Source organism: Lethenteron reissneri, chromosome 3, assembly GCF_015708825.2.
Source record: "Lethenteron reissneri isolate LAM-NWPU_2019-01 chromosome 3, ASM1570882v1, whole genome shotgun sequence".
NCBI lineage: Eukaryota > Metazoa > Chordata > Hyperoartia > Petromyzontiformes > Petromyzontidae > Lethenteron > Lethenteron reissneri.
Genome location: NC_083781.1, coordinates 8320415 through 8335690, shown reverse-complemented (window position 1 = coordinate 8335690; position 15276 = coordinate 8320415). Strand labels below are relative to the sequence as shown.

Below are 15276 nucleotides of genomic sequence, written 5' to 3'. Positions count from 1 at the left end.
GTGGCGACCTCCTGCTGTTCCCGTAGCGTTTTAATAAGGCACTGTGAACACCACAAACGAAATCTTACCGAAATCCTGCAAAGGCCACATGCATTGCTACGGGCAGGAGGGACCACCCGGTTGGAGGTGGAGCACGCGAGGCTAACCAACTCACCAAGCAGCCACGAGTGGTCCTATCCCTAACCAATTCACCAATCAGCCACTAGTGTCCCTTTCTCTACTTTGACACGTACGCTTTCGCGACCAGTATTATTCATAATAAAAGGTTTTTGGGTTCCTTTCTCTAACCAACTAGCCAACCTTCCGAGTTTTCTATCCCTAACACTAACCAACCAGTCACTAGTACGAGCCCTCTCACTGAACCCAATCCTACCCAACCAGCCAGGAGTACTCATCCTCCCACTGGCCCTAATCAACTTGCCAACCATCACCAATCTTTCCCACTAACCCCTCCCACCCCCTAAACCCACGCTCCGGGCGCTTTGACAAATCCACTCTTTTCACTTTTTGTTCACTTTTCAGTTGTGACGGTCACTGCCCTCCCCCACCACCCCCCACCCCGCTCTTCAAAGCGAGCCGGTGACCATCGGCTGATCACAGGGAAATGAAACTCGAGAGGCGCTCGTCAAAGCTTCGCTCCGTGGACAGGACCCGCGCCAGGAACGTCAGATTATTAAACAAACATTTGGGTTGTTACCGAATAAGCCACGTTATTAGTGGATGGGCTATAAAAGCACACATCACGCATTTGCTTCTAATGCATCATCCATCATCCTCTTATGGGTTTAAAAACCATGACGAACAATTGAAATGCTGGCCATGTGGATCGGATTTTAAACCAGGGACACGAAACCAGAGCTCCTCCCCCGTGGAGCCCACACTGACTGCTGTGTTCACGAGCGCCTATGAAGGCGACTGGCATACCGTACGAGAGGGTGGTATGGGCCAGCACCACATTCGTCTCCCCAGTTTTTGACGTTTTAAACACCGCACCAGATACTGCGTCGCTCTCAGGGAAGCTCAAAACCGGTTCAGATAATAATAAACCACTCATGTAGGCGATGGCTGGGAATCGAACCTAGGTCAGTTGCGTTATTAGTGCAGAGCGCATGCCACAAACACTGCCGCTCCACCCTAACCTAGGGAAACAAAGAGAGAGATTCCGTATAGCCTGTAACAGACTGTTGGGACAAGTGCTGTTAGCGAGCACGTATGATGGCCGGCACGGCACACAAGGGGGTGGGTGGCCAACACCACACCCGGCCGCCTTTGTCTCCCCAGTGGTGATGTTTACACACCACACCAGGTACTCATTTGAGACTGAGTAGACTTAGGGGAGGCCCAAGACCGGTTCAGTTAATCGTCACCGGTGTTGGTGGCCTTGAGCAGGAATCAAACCCGGGCTGCCAGGTTTATAGCACAGCGCGCAAACCGCTACGCCACCGCTCCCCCCCAAACACACACACTCACACGCAACAATGGCAGCTATTGTTAGTCAGGCCAGAGATGAGACATAAAACACACGCACACACATTGCCTTGGCCCATAATTACGACAGGTTTTGAATGAGACATTTAGTAGCACAATGCACGTGCCCGTCCCATGACAGGAATGCAGGATTGCTGCCTGTGTGTGTGTGTACATATGTACACGTACAGTCGCTTTGTCAATCCACTGCTGGATGAAGGCCGCCTCCCCACACCGTTGCGGGTCGTTGGGGGTTTATTTGAGCAAGCTTCACCATGCTGGTCATTGCGGGTTGTTGAAGTCGGGGGAGCATAGATGTGGGAGCATAAAAAGTAGACTACAATAACTGATACTCTTGGTTTTTCGGTAAAGTAACGTAGGTTAAAAATGAAATAAAAATTAATAAAAAATAAAATAATAAAAAATCACGACGTTTCGGAGGCAACACAAGTCTCCGTCATCAGGTGGGACCGTCACAGCCAGATTTGCTGTATCAAGGTATCAAGATACAGCAAATCTGGCTGTGACGGTCGTGATATTTTATTATTTTATTTTTATTAATTTTCATTCCATTTTTTACCTACGTGACTTTACCGAAAAAACTAAGAGTATGAATCCTTGCAGTCACGAAAGCTTCAAATCTAGAATACAATAACTGATTTGGCTCCACTGCACCTCCGCTGCAAACCACGTAGCCCCACCGCCTATAATACATGTCACGCATGTTGGTTGCCTATGGAAGCACAATCTAGGCTCATAGCCTGCTTAGCTTCTGGGATCTGACTCGACCGGGCATATTCCGGGCGATTTGGTCAACGTGTTGTGTGGGGAGCGGTGGCGCAGCAGTTAGCGTGCTACGCTACAAACCCAGCAACCCGAGTTCGATTCCCGCTCATGGCCCATCAACACCAGTGACGAATATCTGAACCAGTCCTGGGCCTCACCTAGGTCGACTTGGCCTTAAATAAGTACCTGATGTGGTGTATAAACATTGCCACTCGGGAGTTAGAACTGCTTTTTGCGTTTCGTTTGTTGTCCTTCCCCCGCACCTCATATTAGCACGGTTGGTTACATATGGTGCGAAATAAGTTCAGCATACAATACATACAGACATAAAGGCAGCCAGGCATAGTGCTGGCCACCCATCCCCAGCAGTGCCGTGTCGACCTTTATAGGTGCTCGCAAACAAAAGCACTTGTCCTTTGAGTCTGTTAAGGCAACACGGTGAATCTTTAGCTTTGTTGTAGGTATATACACGTTGTGTACACTTACAGGATATTAATAGCAAAAAAGAATTGCTATTCACTTGCATGGAAAGAAATAGGTACTGGGGCACACACAGTCACGTGCACTGTTCGCAATTAAGGGTGTCACATTGCGAAGGCTCATTAGGCAGGAAGGGAAAGGAGCGAAAAAATATTATTATACACACACTAAATCATACACATATGTACAGGGCACATTGACATATATATACAAAGATAAAGATCCCCCGTATAGCCTTAACAGACTGTAGGGGCAAGTGCTGTTAGCGAGCACCTATGAAGGCCGGAACGGTACACGAACGAGGGGGTGGGTGGCCAGCACCACGCCCGACCACCTTTGTCTCCCCAGTGGCGATGTTTACACACCGCACCAGGTACTCATTTAAGGCTGAGTCGACCTAGGGGAGGCCCAGGACCGGTTCAGATAATCGTCACTGGTGTTAGCCGTGAGCGGGAATCGAACCCGGGTCGCCAGGTTCATAGCGCAGCGCGCTAACCGCTACATGTGTATATACATGCACACATGTATATATACATGTGTGCATGTATATACACATGCACACACACACACTATGTCTGATAGAATGTAGTGGAGGACAAGTGCTGTTAGTGAGCACACATGAAGGCCACTCACATGCACACGCATCAATACACACAACCATGAACACTCATGTATTCATGCACACACACTCACACAGATAAATATACATTCCAAAAACGGGTTTATTTTCAGCCGGGTCTGTCTGGGTTGACGACCCCATAATATTTCTGCACTCGGCACACCACATCCAGTATACCTCTCACGATGGCTGTGGCTGTATTACCTCCATGGCTGTGGATGTGCGTACCACTGCATCCACCGATCCGAGATACATATATAAGTTCGGATAGCAATCACCATTGATGTTAGCCGTGGCCCGGAATCGAACTCGGAATGCCGAGTTCATGACAAAGCTGCGCTAACCAATGCACCACCGCTCACGTATGCATATCATACACACACAAAACACAGATACAGACACAAACACACGCAGACACAAACACACGTGAGCACGTGTGAAAGGTCAGTCGAGCGCCGAAAGGTCGCGCCGACGTCCGATTGCATTTGAGTAATAACCGCGGCAGCGTTGGCTGCAGCACCGCCACAGATGCTCGAGTAGCTCTGGATGCTGCAGTGAAGGAGCGGCACATTCAGCAAATGGGTCCAAGGGTCGCCAAGTATCCGGGCTAAATTCAAAACTATTTACTGCTTATCCTAATCCGGCCGCACCTGCTGTATTACAGCCTTTTAGTTAACAATCCGTAACTATGTCCAGGATTGGGCCATTCAAACCGCGAACCCTCCACCCCCCTCTCTGCTCTTCTCTCCGCCATGCCACGCGTGTGATGGTCGAGCAAGCACTGTGATGGGAGGCAAGGGTTGGTGGATCACGTAGAGATTTACAAAACTCACAAACTCGCTGGGCTGTGCGTTGGCCAGGGAGATGGCAGCAGCACAGCAAGTGGGTTTGTGAAACTGTCCGTGCGGATGTTTTAGTTGTACCCCTTTCATATGTGTGGTGGGTTTTCTCCAGCTACTTCGGCTTCTTTGCACAATAAATAGAAGGAAAAATAATGGCACTTAATTATCCAGCCTCACTGAATTAAAAAAAAACTGTTGTCAGGAGGATCATGTTACATTTGGATGTTGGGCCAATTTGAGTGGCGATGTTTGGTTGGCATGGATCCCTGTACGATTAATGGAACGGGCCCCTGTGTAATTTACCACTCACATTTGATGCCTGGCGCCCAGGCCCCATCCGACCCCGTGAGCCTTGCTGCACATGCGCTACCTGGACACCCATACCTGCACCACTGTGCAGGACTCTCTTCAAAGAGAGTCTTGAGACTCAGCGAGGCCGTCAATGCTGGTGAAAGGGCCTCGGCTGGACAGAGCTCTCGAGATTCCCTCTGGAGGGTATTTGGCCAACTATTCCAAGCTGACCAGACGTTTTTGAAGAGGTGGGTGGGAGTACCCACACATTGACTTACTGTGGCGCACCAATTTTTTTCTCTACCAGGTAAGGCCCACTGAGCCATACGGCTCTTTTTCAGAAGCGACCTCGCCACAAATTATATCTCAACGAAGTGGCTTATCACGTGGAAATTTATAGCAACCAAATACTCTAAACGCACGTCGATTCTAAACGTGGAGTGAACAACTAGAAGACCCGGAGAAAAAAACACGCGGCCACAGGGAGAACATGCAAACTCAAAATATACAGCAGGCATCAGGGTCGGAATCGAACCCACGTCCTCCTGTATACCAGGCAAGGTAGTTAACATCTCGCCACGGTGGCGAGGTGCTGGGTGAACAGAGGAGATTTAAGAAACTTGCACCATTGTTTCGAGTGTCGCGCCGCGAGGTGGAATCGAACCGGCGACCTCTAGAATTGCAAGCCCGGTGTGCCGCTAACCATTACAACCACGGCAGCAGCGTCCCGTCCTCGATAAATAAATTGCATTATTATTATTTCACAAGAGCGCTACAGTTTCGAAGGCTCCCCGGGTAAATAAGTGAATATATTAAGCGAATGCAAAAGGCCACAGTTTTCACTGAGCTGTCAGTGCAATTAGGCGGCCTCAAAAGGGGGGGGGGTCTTTTTTTAAGGATTATTATAATACACATGCTGTGCATACACTCTCTCGCTCTCTCTCACACACACACGCGGGTCGCCGTGTGTACACACACATCGCACGTGTGTTTGCGTTACCCTTACCCTCATTATAGAATAAAGCTACGACCCCGTCGCGCACAGCATCTGGAGAGCACCGCTGAATGCAGCCGACTTATCTTCCACGATCAATTAGAGGCGGCTAAACTAACCAGACGACGTACTAGGCCGGTGTGCCAAGGGGGTTAGCTGGTACCATCTGGGGGTGGCAAACACTCATCGTGTCCACCATAAGCCGTGTCCACCATGGGCAGTGTTCACCATTAACAGAAAGCTTTGTGTATATAGCATCTGTTTTAACACACACTTCATATATATTGTCATATTCTGCATATCATAGTCTTATTTTATTCCAATACGATATACTCTATGAAGCGTACAATGATACCTTTATTATACTTAAATTTTCTGAATAAACACAATCACTCGAGACTTGCTATCACGCAAATTTGTAATCTAGAGATACAAAGCTTCAATAACATTGCTATCAGAAATTGCCAACCAGGGTGGTACCGAAAAGCCACTTTGGGACAATGGCACAAAGGGCCACACAAGTTCCTAAATCGAAGCGGACTGGCTTTGACCAATGATGGGTCCTTGTTCATGGCGATCCATTTATAGATACTCCACCGATTTCTCACGACTTTCTCAAATTGCAGGTTGTCAGAAAATCGCACCAGCTATGTTGGAATGCAAAGTGTATCAGGAGAGTGTGAAACAATTTAACAACAGAAGTGTAGAGGTTTCAAATGAAAATGTAGTTGTGTTATTCCTATCAATTCTCTGCTCAGAAGCGTGGAGAGAAAGATGGCATGCTTCAAATTACACTTACAGAGAGAACATGGATTATACAGAACACAATGCGGGTTAATGGAATCATCCACACGATTCATAAAATTAAATGAGCTCGGGCAAAACACGTGTCACGGCTAGAAGGGATTATACACTGGTCAACACACTTTTTCTGGCATAAGGTATTCCAACGGTTTTAAGGTAATTTTGGGGTGCTGATTCCAAATCTGGCATCAGTTTTTGTCTATCACAGGTTTTTGAGATGTAAAATATTGCATTTTCAATAAAAACTGCAGAAGAAAAATATTAAATAAATGTGGATATCTACATAAAATAATATTATAAACACATTATCCTAAAAATACAGCACCATATTTTAACACTACAGCAGTCACTGACTCGCAACAACTTGCAATCATAAGTGACAGAGTTAATTTCGAGTAAAATCAATGAAAATGGGGTATGCCGATAGCATAAAAATGAGATGTGATAGAGCAAATCTGAGATCAGATTTGGAATCAGCACCCTGAAATTAGTCTAAAACAGCTGCAAAAGTCCAGGCCAGAAAAAAATGTTTTTTTTTTTGTTGACCAGTGTTATGAACCATGGAGGAGAAGAGGAAGAATGACGGAGTGGCAGCCAAGGAATGGAACGCATTGAGACCAAGGAGATGGAGCGATGAAATCAATTCGCGTGCAGGTTTACTGGATGGATCGTTGCCTCGCAGTACCGAGAGAGGTGGCGGCTTGGGGGGGAAGCGGGAGGGGAGCAGGGCATTCCTTCATCCAGCAGTGGATTGACCATGAACTGATGGTTGTGATCTATAAATGGATCGCACTATATTGTTAGGTCCAAGCCCCCTAACCGGGCGCAACGCGGTCGAGTTGGATCCGCGCTCGTAGAGAAGCGGAGACGAGACCAATTAAAACCCACCCTCAGTGATGTGTCGAGAGATATTCTTCCCACCTCGAGACGCATTACGTTGCTGTGCAAGTCTAAATAAAGCTAAAGCTACGCAGTGCACGGGTCATTGCACGGGAACTGCTGCACTGTACGGTAGTAGGAGCTGTGGCGCAGTGATTAGCGGCGCTGCGCTACGAACCTGGCGGCCCGAGTTCGATTCCTGTTCGCGGCTCACATGTGTAACGAATATATATGAACCAGTCCTGCGCCTCCCCCATAGGTCGACTTAGCCTAAAATGAGTACCCGGTGCGGTGTGAACATTAGCACTTGGGTGACAAAAGCAGCCAGCCCGGGTGTGCCTTACCGGCCTTAATAGGTGCTCGCTAACCGCACTTGCGCCAATAGTCTGTGATTAAGGCTATACGGGGGTTCTTTTTTTTGCCTGCCAGGGAGTGGCAATGTGTACGGAATTTACCATGTCATGCAACTACAACAACAGCCACCTTGTATGACACTGGTTGTCCATCTGGCGCGATATATGTATTTGCCTTTAGCAGAATCATCTCGGAATGCGTCCGATCTCGGAAGATAAGCGGTGTTAAACCAGTGTAGCCGAAGGATGGGTGACCACCGTGCGTTTGCGGGTGGTTATAGGCTGCTGACGGGCCACCGAGTGGTCGGGCAGCGGATGAGGCAGCGCAGAAAAATCAATCGTTGTCCTGTACTCTTATGCGCCCGGTATATCTACGCTCCCACAACTTCACCGACACCGCAATGACCAGCGTGGTGCAAGCATGCCCAGGAAACTCCGCATGGCGTGGGGGAGGCTCTCATCCAGCAGTGGATAAGTTGTGCATGTATTGGTACGTGCATGTATCCGACAGTACCTCCCCAGACTTGTATTCCTAATGATTCCTAATGATGACACGTGGATAGTACACGTCCATATATGCCCCTTTACTACGTGGAGGGCGGTAGTGTCGCGGTTAGCGCTACGCTGCGCTACGAACCCGGCGAACCCCCCCCCCCCGTCCCGAGTTCGATTCCCGCACACGGTCACCACCAGTGACGATTATCTGAACCAGTCCGGAATATAAAGGCGGTCGGACGTGGTGCTGGCCACCCCCTCGCGCCGTGCCGGCCTTCATAGGTGCTACTCGCTAAAAGCGCATGCCCCAACAGCATGCCAAGGCTATAAGGTGCATCTCTGTCTGATACGCTATGTATTTGACGCGTGCGCGCAGCTTGTACGATGTATTTTATCTTGCATACTTGCACGTTAATTGTCCACTCATGTAATAATACACTCAAGCATTGTACGGCATCTACTTCCACATACCACGGGAATATTCGCCTGCACCCATGCCTCCTGTACTTGCGCGAGAATCTTCTATTCGCCAGCGTCACACTCTACAGGAGGTGAATTACTCGGTTGACTGACAACGATGACGATGATGGGGGGTACATTTGTAAGCGCGTATTCGCACCAGAACTGGGAGCAGCGATGTGGAACTTTTCGGTGAAACCAATCAACCATTCACGTCCTCAATTGCGGGAAACCAGTTTAGAAAACCGAAGTTGTCAGATATTTATATACATGGTAAATCCACGGTACATTTTTTTGTTCTAAATGTCATCTGTCTTACTCATTGAGCACGTCATGAGAATTGAAATCACTCACTTGCATAGCTTTGCAGGGGCATACACATACACATTCTTCCGTATACCAGGCACTTGCACATACTTGTGTACATGCGAGTACACGTGTGCATTGTACGTCTCGTTCACTTGAAGGTGTATGTATCTTGCATGTACCGTGCGTACATGTGTTCGTGCTGTGCTACATCGTGTACGGACAGTCCCTTCGTCACTCCACTGCTGGAGGAAACCCTCCTCTCACCGGGAGGGGGTTGTTTGAACATACTTCACCACATTGATCAGTGCGGGTTGGTGAATGCGGCATGTATATTTCCTATTTTCTTGCATGTGTATCATGAACTTACTTGCACGTTCATTGCACGTGTCGCGTGCCCGTGTGTACATGTATGAAAGTGTATGCATGTGTTATGCACTCGAACATGTGTGTCCGATGCATGTACACGGACACCACGTGTATGTACCTGCACGAACGCGTACGCACGTATATATTGCATGCACGTGTATACGTGTGTATGCATCTTAAGTGTACTCATGTTCGCATACGCACGGTGCATGTACAACGCATGCTGCATGTATATATGTACACGTGTTATATTGTCCGCTCCCCTCACCTTGAGCCCAGCATTGGGGCGGCCGAGCTCCCAGCAGTATCAGCACCATCAGCATCACCACCACGGCGCGTCTCGTCATCGCCTCCGCCTTGATGTCCCCCACCACCATCATCATCTTCTTCTCCACGAAGAACATCACCATCACCAACCACCACCACCACCACCCACGGCGGTATGAGTTGGTCAGCAGCACGCGCTGCTGGACAGCTCCCCCCCCCTGACCCCGCTTCGGGGGCAGCAGCAGCAGTAGCAGTGGCCGCGACTCAAACTTATCTCGGCTCCTCACAGGTCAATACAGTCCAGAGTCGACTGTAGCGAAGCCCACGGCGGGCTCGGCTTGACGGTGGAGAGAGGCACCTCTCTCAGCAGTGTCGCCGCGGTCTTTCCATGGGAGAGCTGCGCGTTGCCCCCCCCCCCCACACACCCCGTGTGTGTGTGCTTCTCTCCTCGTGTACAGTATCTACACGTATCTCTTCTCTTCTCTTCCTCGTGTCTCCCCGTCTGTGTGTCTGTGTCTCTCCTCGTGTGTGTGTCTCTCTCTGTCCTCGTGTCTCCTCGTGTGTGTCTCTCTCTCTCTTCTCGTGTTTCTCCTCGTGTGTGTGTCTCTCTGTCCTCGTCTCTCCCCGTGTGTGTGTCTCTCTTTCCCCGTGTGTGCGTCTCTCTCCTCGTGTCTCCTCGTGTGCGTCTCTCTCTCTCCTCGTGTCTCCTCGTGTGTGTGTCTCTCTCTGTCCTCGTGTCTCCCCGTGTGTGTCTCTCTCTTTCTCTCTCTCCGGGTCTCCGCAAGCTCCTGTCGGGCGACGAAGCGAAAGTAAAAAAAAAAAGTTGCTGTGGAGCTCTTCGCGTCCGCACAGAGCAGCCTCCGCGGCGTCTGCTGGCGTCTCGCTCCGCGTCTCCGCGTGGCGCCCGCACCTCGGTCACCCCCACTCCCACGCGTGTCTCCGTGTCTCTCCTTCTCGTCGTATCCCTCAGTGTCTCTCTTTCTCGCCGTATCCCTCAGTGTCTCTCTTTCTCGCCGTATCCCTCAGTGTCTCTCTTTCTCGCCGTATCTCTCAGCGTCTCTCTTTCTCGCCGTATCCCTCAGTGTCTCTCTTTCTCGCCGTATCCCTCAGTGTCTCTCTTTCTCGCCGTATCCCTCAGTGTCTCTCTTTCTCGCCGTATCCCTCAGTGTCTCTCTTTCTCGCCGGATCTCTCAGCGTCTCACCACCTCCGCGTCTCTCCGCGCGTCGGTGTCTCGCCTCTCTCCTTAGGACCCCGCGCCCGGCACCGCCGCCGCCTCCTCCTCCTCACCCGGGGACCACAGGCGCGACTGACGCGGATCTCCCGCCTCCGTCAAGCAACTTCGTTGTCTCCTCCTCCTCCTTCTCCTCCTCAGAGCTACTCTGCCCCCTCACGACTTCTGGATTCGTCTCGTGTTGTTGTTGGTGGTGGTGGTGGCAGTCCACGTCTTTGCCTCACTCCCCCCCCCCCCCTCTCTCAATCCACCTCACTCTACATCCGCGTCCTCCTCACTCCTCACTCACTCTCACCACTTGCTGTTGGTGTCAGTACAACCCCTCTCCTCCTCTTCTTCTTCTTGGTGGTGGTGTTGTTGGTGGTGGTTGTTCGTCCTCCTTCTACTCGCCTCACTCCATCCACCAACAATCTCCTCTTCCTCACTCCTCCTCACCCACTCACCACCACCCTCCTCACTCTCACTCCTCCTCACCCACTCACCACCACCCTCCTCACTCCTCGCCCACTCACCACCAACCTCCACCTCCTCACCCACTCACCACCAATCTCCACCTCCTCACCCACTCACCACCACCATCTACCTCCTCACCCACTCACCACCACCCTCCTCACTCCTCACTCCTCACCCACTCACCACCAACCTCTACCTCCTCACCCACCCACTCACCACCACCCACAAACCTCCTCACCCACTCACCACCACCTCCTCACTCCTCACCCACTCACCACCACCCTCCACCTCCTCACTCCTCACCCACTCACCACCCTCCACCTCCTCACTCCTCTCCCTCTCACCACCAACCTCTACCTCCTCACCTCACTCCCCCACTCACCACCCTCCACCTCCTCACTCCTCACCCACTCACCACCAACCTCTACCTCCTCACCTCACTCACCCACTCACCACCACCCTCCACCTCCTCACTCCTCACCCACTCACCACCAACCTCTACCTCCTCACCTCACTCACCCACTCACCACCACCCTCCTCACTCCTCACCCACTCACCACCAACCTCCACCTCCTCACACACTCACCACCACCCTCCACCTCCTCACTCCTCACCCACTCACCACCAACCTCTACCTCCTCACCTCACTCACCCACTCACCACCACCCTCCACCTCCTCACTCCTCACCCACTCACCACCAACCTCTACCTCCTCACCTCACTCACCCACTCACCACCACCCTCCTCACTCCTCACCCACTCACCACCAACCTCCACCTCCTCACACACTCACCACCACCCTCCACCTCCTCACTCCTCACCCACTCACCACCAACCTCTACCTCCTCACCTCACTCACCCACTCACCACCACCCTCCACCTCCTCACTCCTCACACACTCACCACCAACCTCTACCTCCTCACCTACTCACCCACTCACCACCACCTCCTCACCCACTCACCACCAACCTCCACCTCCTCACCCACCCACTCACCACCACCCTCCACCTCCTCACTCCTCACCCACTCACCACCACCCTCCCCCTCCTCACCCACTCCCCACCACCCTCCACCTCCTCACTCACCCACTCCCCACCACCCCCCACCTCCTCACCCACTCACCACCAACCTCCACCTCCTCACTCTCACACCTCCTCACCTACTCACCCACTCACCACCACCCTCCTCACCCACTCACCACCAACCTCTACCTCCTCACTCCTCACCCACTCACCACCACCCTCCACCTCCTCACCCACTCACCACCAACCTCTACCTCCTCACTCACTCACCACCACCCTCCACCTCCTCACTCTCACACCTCCTCACCTACTCACCCACTCACCACCACCCTCCTCACCCACTCACCACCAACCTCTACCTCCTCACTCCTCACCCACTCACCACCAACCTCCACCTCCTCACTCTCACACCTCCTCACCCCCTCACCCACTCACCACCAACCTCTACCTCCTCACTCCTCACCCACTCACCACCACCCTCCACCTCCTCACCCACTCACCACCACCCTCCACCTCCTCACTCTCACACCTCCTCACCCACTCACCCACTCACCACCACCCTCCTCACCCACTCACCACCAACCTCTACCTCCTCACCTACTCACCCACTCACCACCACCCTCCTCACCCACTCACCACCAACCTCTACCTCCTCACTCACTCACCACCACCCTCCACCTCCTCACCCACTCACCACCACCCTCACACCTCCTCACCTACTCACCCACTCACCACCACCCTCCTCACCCACTCACCACCAACCTCTACCTCCTCACTCCTCACCCACTCACCACCACCCTCCACCTCCTCACTCACTACCAACCTCTACCTCCTCACTCCTCACCCACTCACCACCACCCTCCACCTCCTCACTCACTCACCACCACCCTCCACCTCCTCACCCACTCACCACCACCCTCACACCTCCTCACCTACTCACCCACTCACCACCACCCTCCTCACCCACTCACCACCACCCTCCTCACCCACTCACCACCAACCTCTACCTCCTCACTCCTCACCCACTCACCACCACCCTCCACCTCCTCACCCACTCACCACCACCCTCCACCTCCTCACTCACTCTCGCTCCTCCTCCACCCCTCGCCTGGCACCAGCACCACCACCGCCGCGGGCTGGGACGCGAGAGCCGCGCCCCCGCTCTATATTTCCTACCACGGATGCGCGCGATCGGGCTGCTTCGGGACGCGCTACCATTGGTCGGCGGGCGCCGCCTATCCCTATCCGCTTTGGGGAATGTACCCGCGCGTGACGTCACGCCCGCGCGAGGGAATTTAAGTGCGGGGCGCGCGCGCGCGCGAGAAAGTAAAAAAAGCGCGGGAAGAGCGCCACGTGGCGGCCGCCACGTGGAAGCGGCGGAGAGGACAACGAAAATCCTCGGGAGGACAACTTTTATTTATAAACATTTTGCACAGAAAACATTCACAAATTCAGCATCAGCCACGGTCAATCCACCAGCTGGATGAGGGCGTGCCCGAATGGTGACATTCCTCCAGCGCATAAATAAATATTCTGATATGGGGACGTCCATAAATGACGTCACGCACCTGGGGGAGGGGGGTCAGACATTTGTGACGATCTGTGACGAGGGGGGGGGGTGAGAAATGTGACGTCACATCAAAATGCGCAACTTTATATAAATATAGACAACACGTTCTACTTAATTAAATTGTTTTGTAATAATTTTTTTCTCCTACAACATCAGTGCAGCGCCACATTAAATACACACTACAATGACAATAGTTTAAAGCGATGTGAAGCATGTTTTATTTAAAAAATGGAAATATGGTTTTGGGGGGGGCAGAGCTTTGTGACGTCATATTTGAGGGGGGGGGGTCTGACTTTTTGTGACGCCATATGAAGAAAGGGGGGGTCAAAAATCGTCTAAAATCGCGTGACGTCATTTATGGATGGCCCCTATTGTCCATAGGTAGTGTAACCACTCGCTCATTTTAAATCGGCTTTCTCAATTGTATTCCAGCTAAATGTCACGAGGCCCAGTATTATCCATTCGAAACCATTGCTGTAGTAAGCAGTGCATCAGCCCCGTGTGTCTCGCGGAACAGGATAACTCGGGACTTCTGAGATGATTTCAATTATAATTTGTTGAGTTTATCGCCGTACTTGGCCACACGCCCCAGCTGCTAAATGATTCATCTCACAGCGAACATTGATTCATCTTGGCGGAGGCGAAATGAGTCCCTAAGTAACGTCACAGTAAACATGGAACGTTGGGCCAACCGTTTGCATGCTTACTAGTTCAGATTTTTTGCTGTGACAGTTTCACCTGAAGACGGAAGCTTGTGTTTGCCTCCGAAACGTCGTGATTTTATTGTTTTTAGTTTTTATTAATTTCATTTTTTTTCCTACGTGACTTTACCGAAAGAACTAAGAGTATGAATCCTTGCAATCACGAAAGCTTCAAATCTAGAATTACTAGTTCAAGTTCATTTATTAGGTATAGCCCTGTGAGCCATTCGGCTCTTGAATCGGGTGCAACCGCAACAAACAAAAAACTAAAACATGAACAAGAAACATCTTAAAGTGAATATGTACTAAGGTGCCACCTTACTCCATTCTACCTACCAGCGACTAAAACCCGACAGGACACATCCACGAATTGACATCCTCGTTAGCAGCAGCAGCAGCCGTGTTCTATCCACTGATGGATGCAGGTCTCCCCAAGCCGCCGCCGTCTCTCAATAGTCGTGCAACGCTTCAATAATCCACCCAGCACCTCCACACACGAGCCGATATCACAACAGTGACCTGCGAACCACCCAAATGTTACTCAAACACCATGCAATTTATTTTTTTTACAAATAAAAACGTTTAAATAAATCCTCGTTTGCCTGGTGAAAGTTCCATATGGTGTACTATTTGCCAATGACATCATCTTACGTTTGGTATAAATTCAAATGTACATTGATAGGGTTAAGATGTTATCAGTTACCCACAGGATTTAAAGGCCCCTGTGTGTTGCGCCTACGGGCACACAATGACGTTCGTAGCGAAGCGAATCCATTTACAATTCGACTTCTCCTACCCATATCTGTCCTTCCACATAAACAACAATACTGTACACTGTTTTTTTCATATTCCATCAGTCACACGGCATTCCATCTGGGAATGCACGG

The 15276-nt window shown here is 51.1% G+C and overlaps 1 protein-coding gene across 1 annotated transcript in view; it reads right to left on the bottom strand.

Moving 5' to 3' along the window:
- LOC133345990 (protein sidekick-2-like) overlaps window positions 1–11168 on the bottom strand; it is a 306122-nt gene extending 294954 nt beyond the window's left edge. Inside the window, 1 exon segment of the mRNA XM_061557213.1 lies at window positions 9413–11168. Coding sequence (XP_061413197.1) covers window positions 9413–9554 — 142 coding nt within the window. The 5' untranslated portion in view covers window positions 9555–11168.
- Between the last annotated feature and the right edge of the window lie 4108 nt (window positions 11169–15276).